Raw genomic sequence first — 18,824 nt, forward strand, 5'->3', positions numbered from 1 at the left:
GGCCCTCTGACTTAGAAGCAAGAGGAAAATTACTACCCACTAAGCCACTGCTGAAACTGTGAGAACAAAAGCAAAAATGAATGATAAAAATCATTAATAAAACCCGGTAGGTCCAGTTTTACTTTCTGCAGAGCCTGGGGAAGGGGAGACGGTTCAACGTGCCAGATCTCCAAACCTGGTACAATGCCCTGGGATATCTGGAGCTATCTGTTGTAGGTGGAGCTGTAATTGGTGCAGATGCACTGCATCTATTGAAATCAGACTGGGAGGAGGAAGGTTCCTGGCCCACCTTCTAAATCTTTCAATGCAGGGATGCTGCTAAAAACCAGCGGAGGGTTCGAGGTGTCTCGACAGTTTCCCAAACAGCTGAGCTTTTCTTTTTGCCCACCGAATCTTTATAGTTTGGGACCTTCTGCATGGCATCTGCCCAATGTGCCGATGCTGGTGACCAGGTCATATTGTACACCTGTCCCACTTCAGCTCTGGGCAGTGGAGGCCGGAAGATCAAGACCTACACAGGCACAGTGTCCTTTGGAATCCACCGCCTAGAGAGAGGTGATGGGAAAATTGGGCCTCATATGTTTGAGCTGGGTCAGCCTGTGCTGAGGCATGGTACAGCAATTTCTAATTACCTGCTAAACTCATGTCTGAAATGCCATATAAATTTCCAACGGTACAAATCATGAATCGGCAGGATATCAATTGAATTTTTGTGCTCAATACAAAGGATATTAGTGCTGGGGATTGGAACACTCTTGATCTTGGGAACCCTGTATCAGCATCAAACTCTCCTGGGATAGGTGCAGCAGGGTTTAGATACAGAGTTTACACTGTTCCATCCATTGTTAGTGGGGGTTGGTTAGCTCAGATGGCTAGAGTGTGATGCAGAATGACGACAACAGCACAGGCTCAATCCCCGTATCAGCTGTGGTAGTTCATGGAGGCTGCCTCCTTGCTCCATGCTTGTGGAGTGGTGCCCCTCAAACTATATAACCAATTGTCTTTCTCTAATGGAGAGAGATACCTGTGGACCTCATCTAATTACCACTGTTCTATCAAACACTCACAGAAGTATCCAGTATTTATATCCAGTAAAGAGAGCAGATGGGGCCTCAGTTTAACAGCTTGACCAAAAGACCAGTGCTGGAGTGCCTGTTTTTTAATTAAAATACGTCAAGAGAGGAATTGCAGCCTAAGCCCTGTTTGGTAATGCTCTCTATAGAATCAGTGCTCAGACAGCAGCTCACCTCGACACTGCACATTGGGATCACCCCAGTAGTTCTCCTGGCAGTCTGTGCAAGACTGACCCCCAAACCCAGGGCGGCATTGACACTGACCAGTGAACTGCAAAGAAAAAGAAAATACAAATCAACCTCAGAAACTAATCCAATACATTTCAAATCATTCTCACATTTTGTCAGATATTCCATACTGTGCATGAAGATTTGAGGCGTTTTCCTTTCTCTGTCTGGCTGGTCATCTCTCTGTGTGAGGGCAGGTATAGACAGTTCTCTGTTGCCATAATCTTCCCTTTAACCAGCCCCATAAGAAACTCTGGAGAATTGGTTGACCGAGACACTCCCAAATTCTGATCTTTCCCCTCATTCTCACTGATTCTGGTGTCTCCACTTGTACCTCCCTGGATCAAATTTGGAGCAGGACTTGCAATTGTATTCTTTCCCATTCTGTGCAACTACACATGGGAGAGATTGGTGCAAAACATAAATCTGGTAAACACTAACCACTGGTCAGGAGCACAGGTTGTAGATTCGGGCACGTACAGAACAATGTATATTAGCTGTTCTTTCATCGTCACTGGGTCAAAATCCTGGAACCTAACATCACTGCGGGAACACTTTCATCACACTGACTGTAGCGAATCAAGACTCAGGCTCATCATCACCTTTGCAAGGGCAACTAGGAATGGACAATAACTGTTGGCCTTGCCAGCAATGTCTACATCCAGAAAATGGAAAAAAAAAGACCAGAGAATCTGCTTCTGGTGCTGCTGGTTGAAGAATGAGTGTTGACCAGAACATTGGGAGAACCCCTCTGCTACACAAATCTTTCACATCCGCTTTGACATACAGACAGGAACCTCGATTTAGCATCACACCAGAAAGATGGCACGTTTACCAGTGCAGCATCCCCTCAGTACTGGCCTAGATAATCTGTTTGAGTAGTTGGAGAGGGTCTTGAAAAATATGCATTTATATAGCTCCTTTCATGACTGCAGGAGTGCCAAAGAGCTTTACAGTGATGAAGTGCTTTTGAAATGAAATCACTGGTGTAATGTAGGAAACATGGAAACCAATTTACGTACAGCAAGATCCTATAGACAGCAATTTGATAATAACCAGATAATCTGTTTGTGTGATGTTGATTGAGGGATAAATATTGGCCAAGACACCAGGATAACTCCTCTGCTCTTTTTCGAATGGTACCAAGAAATCTTTTAATTCCTCCTGAGAGGGCAGCTCAGGACCTCAGTTTAAATTCTCACCTGAATAACGGCTCCTCAGACACTGCAGCATCCTCTCAGTACTGTACTGAAGTGTCAGCCTGGACTTTTGTGCTCAAGTCCTGGAGTGAAATCCTGGAGTGAGAATTGGACTCACAACCTTCTGACTGAACCTACAACATACTGACTCAGAGGCAACCCTAGGGCATTAAACAGGGTAGAATAATCTCAGAACGGACAGGATATTGCTCCTGCAGTGGTCTATTAGCTCAGTGTCGCCCAGTCTGAATTTACATTTTTGCAGCAACTTTGATTTGTGCTCCTGACTCACCTCATTACAGTTGGAGGTGAAGGAATTGATGTTAGCACACCTACAAGGCACACACCCTGACCCACTGTCCAGGTTCCAGTAATTTGGGGCACAGTGATCGCAGTTCTGACCCATCACGTTGGGCAGACAGGAGCACTGCCCTGTGCTTCTATCGCACGCACACTCATCCTTTGTTGGGCATTGGTCACGTCTGGTGCCCAGATGATTACATGTACACTCTGCCAAGCAACAAAACACTATTTAGTAAAAGCAATGGATTAAAGGCAATCTTCAATTAATTATCTCATTTTGACCAAACATAAAACTTACATTTTACAATTTGGCACATGTCACAAATACACTGGTCCAGAATTTGCTGGAATGGGGCATCATAGAGTGTTCCCCGAGAGTTTGACATTTGCCCTCACTTTCCAACTCAAATATATTTTGTGCTGTAAGTTGTTGCAAGTGTGAACAGCTAATGGTACAGCGAGGGCAAACAGGACATTGGGACCTCAGTGAGCCACGGGACCAACAGTCTCTCTCCTTAACCAACGTGATCAATGATTGAGAAAGAAATAGGAATGGCAGAGCAGGAAGTAGGGTGAATTAGAATCAAATCAGGTCCAGAAAGATATACAAAGAGAGGGAAAGAAAGATTTGAATTAGAGAAAAAAAGAGAAAAGAAAAGTAGGAAAATATCTAAAAACTTCAAGAAAAGTCTAGGAACAAGTTACTACCTGCAGGAATGAGACTCCACTGTTTAAATGTTCTCCCCACTGAACCGGAGAGGCAGACTGTAATTGTAAATGTCCTTATATTGTTAAGTTCCAGCCCTAACTTTCTGTGGTGAGTTTAATGGGTAACTAATGTACAAATACAGCAATTCCTTGGAATTCACAGGAAGGTTGAGGACAAGCTCCCATTTTTGTGAGGATGTCAGTGGAGCAACACGAATCGTCAAGGAATTTGTGGCAATTCTCAACTCATGGGGTAAAAACAAAAATGCTGGACATGCTCAGCAGGTCAGGCAGCATCAGAACTTCAGCTGAATTGGTCATCACCCTGAAATGTTAACTCTTTCCCTTCTATAGATGCTGCCCGAGCTGCTGAGCATTTCCAACATTTTTTGTTTTTATTTCAGATTTCCAGCATCCATAGTATTTTAGTTTTGTAATAGTGCTCAACTGATGGGTATCTCTTTGTTGCCACAAGTTGCTGGATGATTGACACATTAGTAACAGGAAGCACCATTAATCTCACCATAATTTGGGGAAAAAATTCTGGGTCGCTATGCAGCACACAAAGAAGCCCTTTGGTCCATCATGCTTTTGACAGCTCTTTTGTAGAGCTTTCCAATTAAACCCACTGCCCCACTCTTTACCCATGCACCTGAAAATGTTTCCTTTTACAGTATTTATCGAATTCCCTTTTGAAATTTATTACTGAATTTCCTTCACCACTCTTTCAGACAGCACATTCACAACAACTGGCTGGGTAAAAGCAATTCTCCCTAACATCGCCTCTTATATATCAAAATGTAAAATTTACTTCTGCAGCTGCGTCGTGAGGCGTCACCATAGTAACCCAGCCGACAGTGCTCACAGTGCCTCCCCTCCGTGTTGTACAGGCACTTCAGGCACTGACCCGTCTGTCGATCACATGACTGTGGATCGTTGACATCAATATTGTTGTGGCACTGGCAGGGCAAACACCTACCGCCTGGTAGCAAAGGGTTACCATAGTAGCCAGGTGCACATTCTTCACACCGAGAACCTGTCAACAGAAATGAAGGAGAGAATTTAACTTTTCTCTTAATGCTTTATTTTTCTCCAATTTAAAAACAATTCCTTCTCAATATGCGAGTGGCAGATACTGGCTAGGCCAGCATTTATTGCCCATCCCTAGTTACCCTGAGCTGGTAGTGATGGGCCACCTTCTTGAACCACTGGTAATGGCTTTGATATAACTGATCGACTTGCTCGACCACTTCAGAGGGCAGTTAACATTCAAACATGTTGGTTTGAAACTGGAATCATATCTAGGCCAGACCAGGGAATGATGGCTGATTTCCTTCCCCCATGGGGCATTAGTGAACCAGTTGTGATTTAAATGACAATCTGGCCCCTTCATGGTCACTTTCACTGATACCATATTTTTATTTCCTGATTTTTAAAACTGAAATTAAATTCTCCAACTGTCATAGTGAAATTTGAACTCATAGAAAATAGGAGCCTGCTCCGCCATTCAATATGATCATGGCTGATCCTCTATCTCAACATTATATTCCTGCACTCTCCCCATACCCCTTGAATCCTTTAGAGTCCAGAAATCTATCTATTTCTTTCTTAAATTTATTCAGTGACTTGTCCTCCACAGCTTCAGTGGGGGAGATTTCCACAGGCTCACCACCCTCTGAGTGAAGAAGTTTCTCCTCATCTCAGTCCTGAATGGCCTACCCCGTATCCTGAGACTGTGACCCCTTGTTCTAGACCCCCAGCTGGAAGAAATATCATCCCTGCATCCAGTCTGTCCAGCCCTGTCAGAATTTTACATGTTTCAATGAGATCCCCTCTCATTCTTCTAAACTCCAGTGAATACAGGCCTAGTCGGCTCAATCTCTCCTCATACGTCAACTCGTATTCCTTGCAGAATCAGTCCAGTGACATAGCAATAATTTCTTCCATTTTCTCATGAAAGAAACTGTCTCTTGCTGGAAGGGGCGGGGGGTGTGTGTGTGTGTGGAAAGGGGTCTGATCCACTTTCCTGTGCAGCACCTGCCTTCTGGCATATCATCCATGTGGCCATTGATTAGTGAGGCTGGGTAGTGAGTGCTGGCAAGTTATTCAGGAGGAGGCTCTTGTCACAGACAAACCTGATCCTGTCCTCACTCAATGTTAGCAGCCACATACTTACTGCTGACATCACTGCATAGTGATCAGGGGCAGGAACTCCTGTCTGATTTAGTTCTCTTCCCTGACCCAGGGGCAACTGTCTAAGCCCACGAGCTGGCTGAGTTGAAATCAACTAACTCAGCACAGACCAGAGATCAAATGTGGTTTGGCATGGGTCAGTTAAAACCAGGTAGAATGTTTATAAACTGGGAGAAAGGGCTGTGCAGACAGGAGACTACATTTGAGTGAAACATAGATCAAGTGAGTAGTTGGGAATTTGGTTCAGGTGGGAATTTGGTGCAGAGGAGCAAAGAGGTGCTCCTTTTTCTACTTTTTTTCAGCTTCCAGTAGTTGGTGAGTTTCCTTCCTTTTCTCCAAGCTAGGTGAGCGTAACTTTCTATTGCTACAGCTGTTTAAATTATTAACTAATTAACTAAGTAAATAAATAAGGTTGGACAGAAATGGCAGGGCTGACGGTGTGTCTTGACTGCAGCATGTGGGAATCTGTGGAATGCACTGTAATCCCAGACAACCATATCTGTAGAAAGTGTCTGCAGCTTAGGCAACCTCAGCTCCAAGTTGCTGAGCTGGAGTCTGAGTTGCAGACATTGCAGGGCATCAGGGAGGAAGTCAGTCCCCTTTAGGTGAGGCGGAACTTTAGGGTTGACCAATGGTCAGGTACAGGAGGGTGTGACTGCGAGTCAGGCAGGTGAGGGGAACCATGGAGGAGCCTCAGCACCTGACATTGTCCAACAGGTATGAGATGCTCACTACCTATGTGGATGAGGAGAAGGACTGCAAGGTGAATGAGCGGACTGACCAAGGCACCACGATGAAGGATGCCATTCAAGTCGGGGGAGTGAAGAAGAATGTGGTAGTGATAGGGGACGATATAGTCAGGGTGATAGATACTGTTCTCTGCAGCTGTGACTGGAAGTTCCGTCGGTTGTATTGCCTGCCCAGTGCCAGGGTTAAGGACACCACCTCATGGCTGGAGAGGAACTTGGAGTGGGAGGGGGAGGATCCAGTTGTCATGGTCCACTTGGGAACCAACAACATAGGTAGAACCAGGAATGATGTTCCGCCAAGAGAATTTGAGCAGCTAGGGACCAAATTAAAAAGCAGAGCATCAAAGGCAATCATCTCTGGATCGTTACCTGAGCCATGTGCAAATTGGCATAGGATCAAGCAGATTAGAGAATTAAACACATGGCTCAAGGAGTGGTGTGGGAAGAAGCGGTTTCAGTTATTGGGGCACTGGCATTAGTACTCAGGGAAGAGTGAGCTATTCTGTTGGGATGGGATACACTTGAACCGGGTTGGGACCAGTGTCCTGGCCAATCGTCTAACTAGGACTGTGGACAAGGCTTTAAACTAATAGAGGGGAGGTCTCTGGTAAAGGAAGATCTAGAAACCCAAAGACTTTATTCAAAACATACACAGGACATACACAGTAAATGGTAGGGTACTGAGGAGTGCGGAGGAACAAAGGGATCTGGGAGTTCAGATACATAATTCCCTGAAAGTGGCGTCACAGGTAGACAGGGTTGTAAAGAAAGCTTTTGGCATACTGGCCTTCATAAATCAAAGTATTGAGTATAGGAGTTGGGATGTTATGGTGAGGTTGTATAAGACATTGGTGAGGCCAACTTTGGAGTATTGTGTGCAGTTCTGGTCGCCTAACTACAGGAAGGATATCAGCAAGATTGAGAGAGTGCAGAGAAGATTTACTAGGATGTTGCCGGGTCTTAAGGAGTTGAGTTACAGGGAAAGATTAAACAGGTTAGGACTTTATTCCTTGGAGCATAGAAGAATGAGGGGAGATTTGATAGAAGTTTACAAAATTATGAGGGGTATAGACAGAGTAAATGCGTGTAGGCTCTTTCCACTTAGATTAGGAGAGATAAACACGAGAGGACATGGCTTTAGGGTGAAGGGGGAAAGGTTTAGGTGGAACATTAGGGGGAACTTCTTCACTCAGAGAGTGGTGAGTGTGTGGAATGAGCTGCCATCTGACGTGGTAAATGCGGGCTCACTCTTAAGTTTTAAGAATAAATTGGATAGATACATGTAATGGGAGAGGTCTGGAGGGTTATGGACTAAGTGCAGGTCAATGGGACTAGCGGAATAATATTTCGGCACAGACTAGAAGGGCCGAATGGCCTGTTTTTCTGTGCTGTAGTGTTCTATGGTTCTAAAATTGGAGGGAGACAGAAAACAGGAAACTACAGGCCAGTCAGCTTAACATCTGTCAGAGGGAAAATGTTAGAAGCTATTATTAAAGATGTTGTAGCAGGGCACTTAGAAAAGTTTAAGGCAATTAAGCAGAGTCAACATTTGAAAGGGAAATCACATTTAACCATTTTATTGGAGTTCTTTGAAGGAGTCACATGTGCTGTGGATAAAGGGGAACCAGTGGATGTACTGTATTTAGATTTCCAGAAGGCATTTGATAAGGTGCCACATCAAAGGTTATTTGCGAAAATAAAAGCTCATGGTGTAGGGGATAACATGTTGGTATGGGGAGAAGATTGGCTGGCTAACAGGAAACAGAGGGTAGCCATAAATGGGTCTTTTTCTGGTTGACGGGATGTAATGAGTTGTGCGCCATAGGGATCAGTGTTGGGGCCTCAACCTTTCACAATTTATATAAATGACTTGGATGAAGGGACAGATGGTATGGTTGCTAAATTTGCTAATGACATAAAGGTAGGTAGGAAAGTTGTGAAGAGGACGTAAGGAGGCTACAAAGATAGATAGGTTGAGTGAGTGGGCAAAGACCTGGTAAATGGAGTATAATGTGGGAAAATGTGAAATTGTCCATTTTGGCAGGGAGAATAAAAAAAGGCTTATTATCTAAACGGTGAGAGATTGCAGACCCTGAGATTCAGAGGGATCTGGGTGTCTTAGTGCATGAATCACCAAAGACTAGAATGCAGGTACAGCAAGTAATTAGGAAAGCTAATAGAATGTTATCATTTATCACAAGGTGAATTGAATACAAAAGTAGGGAAGTTATGTTTCAGTTATACAGGGCACTGGTGAGACCACATCTGCAGTACTGTGCACAGTACTGGCTTCCTTATTTAAAGAATGATGTAAATGCGTTAGAAGCAGTTCAGAGAAGGTTTACTAAACTAATACCAGGGATGGGTGGGTTGTCTTATGAGGAAAGGTTGGACAGGTTAGGCTTGTATCCCCTGGAGTTTAGAAGAGTAAGAGACAACTTGATTGAAACCTTTAAGATCCTGAGGGGTCTTGAGAGAGTGGATGTGGAGAGGATGTTTCCTCTTGTGGGAGAATCTAGAACTCGGGGTCATGGTTTAAAAATAAGGAGTTGCTTATTTAAGACAGATGTGAGGAGAATGTGAGGTTATGTATTTTGGCAGGAAGAATGGAGAGCAGAATATTACTTAAATGGAGAAGGACTACAGAACGCTACGGCACAGAGGGATTTGGGGGTCTTCATACATGCATCACAAAAAGCTAGCATACATATTCGGTAGATAATAGGGAAGGCAAATGGAATGTTGGCCTTTATTTCAAAGGGAATGGAGTATAAAAATAGGGAAGTCTTGCCAAAACTATATAAGGTACTAGTTAGACCACACCTAGAATACTGTGAAGTTTTGGTCCCCTTATCTAAGGAAAGATTTACTGGCATTGGAGGCAGTCCAGAGAAGATTGATTAGGTTGATCCCAGGTATGGACCGATTTTCTTCGAGGAGAGGTTGAGTAGGTTGGGCCTGTACTCATTGGAGTTTAGAAGAATGAGAGGTGACCTAAATAAGATTCTTATGGGCTTGACAGGGTAGATGCAGAGAGGCTGTTTCCTCTTGTGGGAGAGTCTAGGACCAGAGGGCATAATCTAAGAGTAAATGGGTGCCCATTTAAGACAGAGATAAGGAGGAATTTCTTTTCTGAGAGGGTGGTGAATCTGTGGAATTCTTTACTGCAGAGGGCTGTAGAGGCTGTGTTGTTAAGTATATTCGAGGTTGAGACAGTCAGATTTTTAATCAGGAAGGGAATCAAGGGTTATGGGGAAAACGCAGGAAAGTGGAGTTGAGGATTATCAGATCTCATTGAATGGCGGTGCAGGCTCGATGGGCCAAATGGCCTACTTCTGCACCTACGTCCTATGGTAATATGTGGGAAGTCTTGGATGCTACCAGTATCTTAGATGACTACACGTGCAGAAGTGTCACCAGCTGCAGAGCCTTGAGCTCAGGGTTTCGGAACTCTAGCGGTGGCTGAAGTCACTGTGGCACATCCGAGAGGCTGAGAATTACTCAGATAGCACATACAGAGAGATGGTCACACCACAGCTTAGGAGCCTGGAGGCAGAAAGGGAGTCTGGCAGTCCAAGAGAACTAGGCAGGTAATGCAAGAGTACCCTGGGGTCCTGCTCACCAATCAATTTTCTGTTTTGGATACTGGTGAGGGCGTTGGTTCCTCGGAGGACTGCAGTCAGAGCCAGGCGGCTCTGCTGTACAGGAGGTGTGGAAGAAGAGGGGAAAAGCGGTAGTGATAGGGGATTTGTCATTTCGGGGAACAGACAAGCGTTTCTGTGGCTGTGGATGTGACTCCAGGATGGTATGTTGCCTCCCTGATGCCAGGGTCAAAGACATCATGGAGCGTCTGCAGGACATTCTTTTGGGGGGAGGATGATCAGCCAGAGGTCATGGTCCATGTTGGTACCAATGACTTAGCTAGGAAAGGGGATGGGGTCCTGAAAGCAGACTGAAAAGCAGGACCTCGAAAGCAGTAATCTAAGGATTACTCCTAGTCCCATGTGGTAGTAAGTTTAGAAATAGGAGAATTGAGCAATTGAACAAGTGGCTGGAAAACTGGTGTAGAAGGGAGGTCATCGGATTTCTGAGGCATTGGGGAAGGTGGGACCTGTACAAGCCAGACGGTCTACACCTAAACAGGACTGGGACGGATATCCTTCTGGGGAGATTTGCTAGTTCTGTGGTTGGGAGGGGCGGGGATTTAAATTAGATTGGCAGGGGGGATGGGGAACTGAAGGTAAATTTAGCGCAGGGAATGGGAGATGGAGAATTAGTGAGTGACTTTGAAAGACAAAACCAGCACAGGTTAAAAAGTGTACAGCACAGGAATTTGGCAGTGTTATAAGGTATATAAGTAAATGCAAGGAGTATAGCAAATAAAGCCAATGAGCTGAGGGCACAGATAGATACACAGCAGCATGATATTATCACTATAACAGAAGCTTGGCTTAAAGAGGAGCAAAAATGGCAGCTCAGCATCCCTGGATTTAGGGCAGGATTTTCCCTTCATCGGGCAGGCGTGGCAGGCGAGCCTGGGAACGGCTGCGAAACGGACTGCCACCCGTGATTGGGCTCCAACCGCAATTTAGCACTGGCAGGCCAATTAAGCCCCACCCAGCATGAAACGCGGCTCCACACTGGCCAGAAAGGGCCGAGTGGGGACAAGAGACTGTCGGCCGCCAGTCCCAATGGTGACCCGGTGGCTGGTTTAAAAGCGGCCCAGGCAGCCCCTGGAAGGCTGCCACGGAGGATGTTCCCTGAACCTTCGCTATGGACCTGAGTGCAGCTGGACACAGCAGGCGGAAGGGCAGGTCGGGTGGGCACTCAGTCCCCACTTTTCCGTCCTCCTGGAGGAGATGGCTGCCAGGAGGGACACCCTTGTCCGCAGGGGTGGGAGGAGGCCACTGCACCTCACCAAGAGGGCATGGGAGGAGATGGCAGCCCAGGTGAACAGCCATGACGTGATGCGGCACACATGGGTGCAGTGCCATAAGCTCACCCGACGCCATCACGTCATTTTACGCTCGTTCGGGCCAGGCGCACGCCCTCCCCGTGAGTGTAATATCCTGGCCTTCTGTGTTTTTTACTTCTACCCGTTTGGCCTCATTTGATGATCCTTCCGGGATATCATCCTCCTCACTGCTATAATTGATTCCTTAATCAATATTGCGACCCCCCCTCCTCTTCTATCCCCCTCTCTATCTCGTCTGAATACCCTATAACCAGGAGTGTTGAGCTGCCGATCCTGCCCTTCTTTTGGCCAAGTCTCAGTCATAGCTATGATATCATACTCCCACGTGCCTATCTGTGCTGACAGGGCGTCTGTCTTATTCCTCAAACTCCTTGCATTAAAATATATTCCATTTAGCCTTGCTAAACTCACTTCTTCCTTATCTAGCCTATGTTTCCTCTGCCTTCCAGACTCACTCACTAGCATTTTATCTTCTAATTCCATCTCAGCTTCTCTACCCTCTGAACTACGTTTCAGGATCCCATCCCCCTCCAATTTAGTTTAAATCCACCCCAACAGCATTGGCAAACTTCCCTGCGAGGACGTTGGTCCCGTTCCTGTTCAGATGTAACCCGTCCAACGTGTACAGGTCCCACCTACCCCAGAAATGGTCCCAGGAATCTAAAGCCCTCCCTCCTGCACCATCTCTCCAGCCACACATTCATCTGCTCTATCCTTCTGTCCCTATACTCACTACTGTGTGACACCGGATGTAATCCAGAGATTACTACCTTTGCAGTCCTGCTTTTCAATTTCCTACCTAACTCCCTAAAGTCTGCTTGCAGGATGGGTTGAGCTCAGAAATAAAAAAGGGGCAACCACACTGCTGGGAGTGTACTATAGACCCCCAAATAGTGGAAGGGAGTTAGATGAGCAAATACGTAGGCAAATCTCTGAGTGCAAAAACAATATGGCAGTAATAGTTGGGGACTTCAACTTCTTGAATATCAGTTGGGATATGAACAGTGTGAAGGGCACAGAGGGTGCAAAATTCTTGAACTGCATTCAATAGAACTTTTTCAGCCAGCACATAACAAGCCCAATGAGTGGGGGTGCAATTCTAGATTTATTTTTAGGAAATGAAGCTGGGCAAATGGGTGAAGTAGCAGCGGGGGGCCCTTTTGAAGATAGTGACCAGAATACAGTTAGATTTAGCATCATGATGGAAAAGACCAAAGATATGACAGGAGTAAAAGTTTTAAATTCGGAGTAAACAAATTTTACAAAGCTGAGAGGTGAGCTGGTGAGAGTGGACTGGATACAGCTATTAGAAGGGAAAACAGTGTCAAATCAGTGGGAGGCATTCAAAAGCAAGATTCTTTGGGCACAGTGTAGACATATCCCCATGGAGAAAAAGGGTGGTACTGCGAACTCTAGAGCCTCCTGGTTATCCAGAAGCATACAGGGTAAGAGAAAGCAGAAAAAAAAAGCTTATGACAATCACAGAAAGCATAATAATGTAGAAAGCCTAGAGGAGTATAGAAAGTACAGGGGTGAAGTAAAAAAGGAAATTAGGAAAGCAAAGAGAGGATAGAAAAAATTTCGGCAGGTAAAATCAAAGAAAACCCATAGATGTTTTACCAGTACATTAAAAGCAAGAGAATATCTAAGGAAAGGGTAGGGCCTAGCAGAGATGTACATGGTAACTTGTGGGTTAATGCTGAAGATGTGGGCAGGCTTCTCAATGAGTACTTTGTCTCTTTCTTCACTAAGGAGAGGAATGATGCAGACATTCAGTTTAAAGAGGAACAGTGTGAAATATTAGATACAATAAGCATAATGAGAGAGGATGTACTGGAGGGACTGACATCCTTAAAGGCAGATAAATCACCAGTGCCAGATGGATTCTATCCCAGGCTGTTAAAGGAAGCTAGGGAGGAAATAGCTGATGCTCTGAGGATCATTTTATAATCCTCACTAGATACAGGTGAGGTACCAAAGGATTGGAGGTCTGTGAATGTTGTACCACTATTTAAAAAGTGTGCAAGGGATAGGCCAGAAAATTAAAGGCCAGTCAGTCTGACTTCGGTGTTGGGCAGATTATTGGAATCAATTCTGAGAGCGAGGATAAACTCACTCAGTAAGGCACAGATTGATCAGGGATAGTTAGCATGGTTTTGTTCGGGGAAAACCGTGTCTTACTAATTTAATATAATTTTTTGAAGAAGTAACGAGGATTGATGAGGGTAGTGCAGTGGATGTTGTCTACATGGATTTTAGGAAGGCATTTGACAAGGTCCCACATGGCAGACTGGTCAGAAAAGTGAGATCCCGTGGGATAGAGGGGAAGGTGGCGAGTTGGATCCAAAATTGGCTCAGTGACAGGAAACTAAGGGTAATGGTTACTGGATGTTTTTGTGAATAGAAAGCAGTTTCCAGTAGCGTTCCATAGGGCTCAGTGTCCCTTGCCGTTTGTTGTATGTATGTATTCATGATTTGGACTTAAATATGGGAGACATAATCGGGAAATTTGCAGATGACACAAAAATTGGCCATGTAGTTGATAGTGAAGAGCATAGCTGTTGTCTCCATAATGATATTAATGGTTTGGTTCAGCGGGCAGAGAAGTGGCAAATCGAATTCAATCCAGAAAAGTGTGAGGTAATGCATTTGGGGAGGGCAAACAAAGCAGGGGAATACTCTATAAAAGGGAAGTTATTGAGAGGGATTGAGGAAGTGAGAGACCTTGAAGTACATGTCCACATGTCCCTGAAGGTGGCAGGACAGGTGGACAAGGAGGTTATGAAAGCATATGGAGTGCTTCCCTTTATTGGACAAGGTATTGAATACAAAAGCAGGGATGTAATGCTGGAACTGGATAAAATGCTGGTTAGGCCACAGCTGGAATTTTGTGTACGATTCTGGTCACCACATTACAGGAAGGACATAATTGCTCTGGAGAGAGACAGAGGAGATTTATAAGAATGTTGCCAGGACTTGAAAATTGCAGCTATGAGGAAAGATTGGATAGGCTAGGGTTGTTTTATTTAGAACAGATGAGGCTTAGGGGTGACCTAACTGAGTTGTACAAAATTATGAGGGGCCTAGATAGGGTAGACAGGAAAGACTTGTTTCTTTTAGCTGAGGGGCCAATTGCCAGGGGGCATAGATTTAAGGTGATTGGTAGGATTAGAGGGGACGTGAGGAAAAACTTTTTCACCCAGAGGTTGCTGGGTGTCTGGAATTCACTGCCTAAGTTGGTGGTTGAGGCTGAAACATTCAACTCATTTAAAAGGTACCTGCAAGGCTAGAGACCAGATGCTGAAAAGTGATATTAAAATTGAGTGGCTAATTTCTTTTTTTCTGGCCAGCGCAGACACGATGGGCTGAATGGTCTCTTTCTGCGCCATAACTTTTCTATGGTTGTTTCAGCCATGATCGTATTGAATGGTGGCTTGAAGGGCCATATGGGAGGGTGAGCAGCCAGATGTCGTGGTCCGTGTAGGGATCAATGACGTGGATAGGAAGGAGGAGGAGGTCCTGCAAAGAGAGTTTAGGGAGTTAGGTGCAAAGTTGAAGGACAGGACCTCCAGGGTTACGAACTCAGGAGTGCTACCCGTGCCACGTGCTAGTGAGGCTAGAAATAGGAGGATAATGCAGCTAAATACGTGGCTAAGGAGATGGTGCAGGAGGGGCTTCATGTTTCTTGACAATTGGGCTCTGTTCCAGGGAAGGTGGGACCTGTTCCGACGGGACGGTTTGCACCTGAACTGGAGGGGGACTAACATCCTTGCGGGTAGGTTTGCTAGTGCCGCTCCGGGGCGTTTAAACTAGATTTGCAGGGGATGGGGAACCAGAGTGTTAGAGCAGATAGTGAGATGGAGGAGGATAAAGGTCAAGAGAGGAATGCATGTATAGACAGAAATCAAGGGTCCGTACGTGATAGAAATGTTCTCAGGTGCATCTATTTCAATGCAAGGAGTATTGTCAGAAAGGCAGATGAGCTTAGGGCGTGGTTTGGCACGTGGGATTATGACATTATTGCTATTAGTGAGACTTGGTTGCAGGAGGGGCAGGACTGGCAGCTCAATGTTCCGGGGTTCCGTTGTTTCAGACGTGATAGAGGGGGAGGGATGAAAGGAGGAGGAGTGGCATTACTAGTCAGGGAAAATATCACAGCTGTGCGTAAGCAGGACAGCCCGGAGGGCTCGTCTACAGAGGCCATATGGGTTGAGCTGAGGAATGGGAAAGGTGTGACCACACTAATAGGGTTGTATTATAGACCGCCCAATAGTCAGAGAGAATTGGAGGAGCAAATCTGTAGAGAGATAGCAGACCGATGTAAGAAACAGAAAGTTGTGATAGTAGGAGATTTTAACTTTCCACATATTGACTGGGACTCCCATACTGTAAAAGGGCTGGATGGCTTGGAGTTTGTCAAATGTGTTCAGGAAAGTTTTCTAAATCAATATATAGAGGTACCAATGAGATAGGATGCAATACTTGATCTATTAGGGAACCAGACAGGTCAGGTGACAGAACTATGTGTAGGTGAACATTTTGGGTCCAGTGACCACAATGTCATTAGTTTTAAGCTAATTATGGCTGTGGATATTGTCTACATGGACTTTAGTAAGGCCTTTGACAGGGTTCCACATGGGAGGTTAGTTCAGAAGGTTCAGACACTTGGTATCCATGGAGAGGTTGTAAACTGGATTCGAAATTGGCTGTGTGGGAGAAGACAGAGAGTGGTAGTGGATGATTGCTTCTCAGACTGGAGGTCTGTGACTAGTGGTGTGCCTCAGGGATCTGTACTGGGACCACTGTTGTCTATATCAATGATTTGGATGATAATGTGGTGAATTGGATCAGCAAGTTTGCTGATGACACTAAGATTGGAGGCGTTGTGGACAGCGAGGAAGGCTTTCAAAGCTTGCAGAGAGATCTGGACCAATTGGAAAAATGGGCCAGAAAATGGCAGATGGAATTTAATGCGGAAAAGTGTGAGATGTTACATTTTGGAAGGTCAAACCAAGGTAGGACAGACACAGTAAATGGTAGGGCACTGAGGAGTGTGGAGGAACAAAGGGATCTGGGAGTTCAGATACATAATTCCCTGAAAGTGGTGCCACAGGTAGACAAGGTTGTAAAGACTTTGCAGGGTGTTTATTTACTGGTTAAAACTTTGGGAAATGAACAAGATTTCTAGACAATGTAACTAGAAGCCAGTCAAATAACTAGGAATGGGAATTACTGGGATAGGGTGCAGAGTGAGTTGATAAGTTACTATAAAATACAATTGCCACATCCACCTTTGTAATATTGTTTTATTAGGTGTTTGAATTAGTTAAAATCATGTTCATGTTATGTTCTTTTTCAAAAAAATACAGAAATTAAGATGGTTAATTCCCAGCACAAAATGTTAAATAAATATTTAGACTTTTAGTTTATCCATACACTATCTCAGACTGCCTATAAACGTTTTGCTTGCAAGCCAAAGATTCCTTTTACCCCTCAAAACACTTCCTGTTGTTGAGTTTCAAACACGGCTGCTTCTGGGTAAATGGGACATCAAAGCTTGAATCCAGCGGGTGTGACTAGCTCACTGGGTAGCACTCGCGCCTCTGAGTCAGAAGTTCTCGTTCCAGAGATCTGAGCACTTAATCGAGGCTGAAAATACCAGTGCAGAACTGAGGTGGTTAAACCGAGGTTCCCTCTACATTTTCAGACGTAATAGGTCCCAATGTCACTATCTGGGCCAGGATTCCCCTGAACGGACCATTCAGTGCATTGCTGTTGGGAGGAGCTTGCTATGTGCAGATTGGCTGCCGCATTTGTCTGCAAAACAACAGTGACTAGACTTCAAAGTACTTCATTGGCTGTGAAGCATTTGGGACATTCTGAGGTTGTAAAAGGTGCTATATTAAGGAAAGCTTTTCTCCTACAAGGTTCCATGTGCCTTCACAACAGGAACCAACAAAACGACTTTCTCATTAATGATGAAAACAAGAGGCCACTGAGCCGGGCAATTACCACATAAAGGGCCATGCATGGCATCATGAGCAGTGCAAGAAGAACATTACTTACGGTGCCCTCCACCGGACCGCTTAACCACCTCTGGATGTGAGAAAAGTTACATGGATATCTTAAGGCAGGAGACTGCAGAGGGGCTGGAGCTTAGAGATTAATATACAGAAAAAAAAAGTTCCAAGCTAATCTCTCCACTCCGAAGTACTTATTGAAATATAGTGCCTCAGGCACGTCCTCTCACTCGAGTATGGGTTCCACAGGCACTGACTGTCACTGGGGTACAGTTCCACACACACTGACTCTCACTGGGGTACAGTTCCACACACACTGACTCACTGGGGTACAGTTCCACACACACTGACTCACTGGGGTACAGCTCCACACATACTGACTGTCAGTGGAGTACAGTTCCACACACACTGACTCTCACTGGGGAACAGTTCCACAGGCACTGAGTCTCACTGGGGTACAGTTCCACAGGCACTGAGTCTCACTGGGGTACAGTTCCAGACACACTGACACTCACTGGGGCACAGTTTCACACAAACTGACTCTCACTGGGGTATAGTTCCACACGCACTGACTCTCACTGGAATACAGTTCCACACCCGCTGACCCTCACTGGGTACAGCAACACAGACACTGACCCTCACTGGGTACGGGTTCCACACACACTGACTCTCACTGGGGTACAGTTCCACACCCACTGACCCTCACTAGCGTACAGGTTCCAAATGCACTGACCCTCACTGGGGTACAGCTCCACACACACTGACTCTCACTGGGGTACAGTTCCACACGCACCGACTCTCACTGGGGTACAGTTCCATACACACTGACTCACTGGGGTACAGTTCCATACACACTGACTCTCACTGGGGTACAGTTCCATACACACTGGCTCACTGGCGTACAGTTCCACACACACTGACTCACTGGTGTACAGTTCCACACACACTGACTCACTGGGGTACAGTTCCACACACACTGACTCACTGGGGTACAGTTCCATACACACTGACTCACTGGGGTACAGTTCCATACACACTGACTCACTGGCGTACAGTTCCATACACACTGACTCACTGGCGTACAGTTCCACACACACTGACTCTCGCATTGTTGTGGTAATTTTGTTTGATTTGGTAAGCTCATGTTGAAATATCCCAATCAAAAATCCCAACTAAGCCACTGTATAGCAGCCTATTGTCAGGTCCTGCTTTGAAGCTGTAAAGCGTGAGGGGAAGAAGTCACCAATTGTGGATCTAGAAAGACATAATGAAGGAGGGAAATAGACAAGTAAATACTTTGAAATGAAGAAGTAGAACACGAAAGGAAGAAGTGAAATGGGGTTGAATTTTATACTTCTTCATCTGTGGGTTTGAAG

General features: G+C 45.3%; 1 protein-coding gene across 2 annotated transcripts in view; it reads right to left on the minus strand.

The window, feature by feature from the left end:
• lamb2 (laminin, beta 2 (laminin S)) overlaps window positions 1-18,824 on the minus strand; it is a 193,053-nt gene that overhangs the window by 36,783 nt on the left and 137,446 nt on the right. Inside the window, exons 21-24 of one of the 2 annotated variants that reach the window (XM_078543046.1) lie at window positions 17,495-17,524; window positions 4,323-4,547; window positions 2,793-3,010; window positions 1,248-1,344 (exon numbers count right to left, since the gene is read on the minus strand). In XM_078543046.1, coding sequence (XP_078399172.1) covers window positions 1,248-1,344; window positions 2,793-3,010; window positions 4,323-4,547; window positions 17,495-17,524 — 570 coding nt within the window. The remainder of the gene's footprint in view (window positions 1-1,247; window positions 1,345-2,792; window positions 3,011-4,322; window positions 4,548-17,494; window positions 17,525-18,824) is intronic. The other variant, XM_078543047.1, reaches the window with a different exon arrangement.

The sequence above is a fragment of the Cetorhinus maximus genome, chromosome 6 (assembly GCF_964194155.1).
Source record: "Cetorhinus maximus chromosome 6, sCetMax3.hap1.1, whole genome shotgun sequence".
In the NCBI taxonomy this organism is placed as follows: Eukaryota; Metazoa; Chordata; class Chondrichthyes; order Lamniformes; family Cetorhinidae; genus Cetorhinus; species Cetorhinus maximus.